Raw genomic sequence first — 1,542 nt, 5'->3', positions numbered from 1 at the left:
TCATGTGCGCCAACCATGGTCAGCAACTCAGCATCCAGCCTCACTCCCAGCCTCCAGCTCGGCTCACGGCCTATATATTCACTCACCCGCACCCACTCTCCACTAACCCTCTTCTGCTCTGCTCTGCTCCTCACATCTCCAGCTCACACAACTCCGGACCGCCCACACACAGAGTCAGTGAGAGCTGCAATGGCGAGGTGCGCCTTCTTGTCCCAGCCGAGGCTGGTGCTACTTCTGGCGGTTCTTGCCGATGTGGTCGCCATGGCGATGGCCAGGCCGCTGCTGGGCGCCACCGCGGACGCGCCGACGCCGTTGCCGGCGGAGGGGCCGGACGGTGTGGCGCGGCCTGCCGGCGGGAGGCACGACCGGTCCATCGCCGGCGCCGAGGTGATCCTCGCCGGGTTCGCCGCGGCCGTCATGGCCGTCATCTTCCTCTACATCCGGGTCACCAGGAAGAGCAACGACAGGGCAGCAGCCGGAATGGCGGGGAAGGCTTAGAAGAGGAGCTCAGACGGTACTGTCTCTTTCTGTTTTGGGTTCTTGGGGTTCAGAGAGACTTGTAAAGAAGATGAGATGAGATGGTCGGTAGAGTTTTAGTTAGAGTGAGCGCTCCATGTGTGTGTGTGTGTGCGCGTGTGTGTGTCTCACCGTGGTAATTAAACTGGAAATCTGTAGTTTGTCAGGTACATGTATGCGTGGAGAACTTGGGATTTGAGAATGAGATTTAGGGAAAACAACGAAACATCGGCTGAGCTAGCACGGTTCTTAAAAATCTCAAATCGTGTATCCGTGCTCTGTTCTTATCTTGTGTCGGAATCTTAAGCCTGCAAGAAGAACAGCCAATGCTTGTCCTTACAGTAATTCTTCGAATGTTTGTCTGCCGTTAATCTTTGAATCTAAGAGCGCCTCGCCATGACTTTATGTTTGTTTAGAGCAACTATAGTACATCACCGTATTGGCTCGATCACCTTAATAACCGCCAGATTTTTGTCCAAAATGACACCCTAGTAGAGTCATCATTCCACCCTCGATCATCGTAATTTTTAAAGCACCGTCAAATCGAGCACGTGAGCCTTCGTATTTGGAGGTTGGGTGAGGCATGTGGTGTACTTTCCTGTCATACGTGTTTTGGTGATGCTTCCGCATGACCGAACATCCGTTTCATCGAATTGCCGACGACATGAACGCCAGTAAACCTTTCTTTCAACAACAGAGAAATGGCCCCGGCCTTTTGGGTTTTCCCTCTTTTCAGAAGGTGACCGCATAACTTCAGACGCTTGCATATGGCTCTCCCGCAGATTCATGGGATGACACCCTTAGAATGGCCGAAATACAATCATCAAGTGCATCAAAGTGTTCAATAAAACTGTTGTGCGTGTTTATGGACCGTAGTATCCGTGAGCACCCAATGCCGAGGACACGACCATGCTTCTAGAGATGCATGAAGTAAAAAGATGTCCTAAGATGTTAGGAAGTGTCGATTGTATGCACTGGAAGTGAAAGAATTTCCTTCCATCTTGGAGTGACCAATTCACCGGGCAT

The 1,542-nt window shown here is 51.6% G+C and overlaps 1 protein-coding gene across 1 annotated transcript; it reads left to right on the top strand.

The window, feature by feature from the left end:
• Window positions 1-6: 6 nt before the first annotated feature.
• Window positions 7-786, top strand: LOC119286724. The gene has a single exon (XM_037566201.1). It carries the CDS (start codon window positions 16-18, stop codon window positions 496-498), a length of 483 nt encoding a protein of 160 aa, XP_037422098.1. The 5' UTR covers window positions 7-15; the 3' UTR covers window positions 499-786.
• Window positions 787-1,542: the final 756 nt, after the last annotated feature.

The sequence above is a fragment of the Triticum dicoccoides genome, chromosome 1A, assembly GCF_002162155.2.
Source record: "Triticum dicoccoides isolate Atlit2015 ecotype Zavitan chromosome 1A, WEW_v2.0, whole genome shotgun sequence".
Taxonomy (NCBI): domain Eukaryota; kingdom Viridiplantae; phylum Streptophyta; class Magnoliopsida; order Poales; family Poaceae; genus Triticum; species Triticum dicoccoides.
The sequence above is the reverse complement of the archived record's forward strand: the minus strand, read 5'-3'. Positions and strand labels throughout refer to the sequence as shown.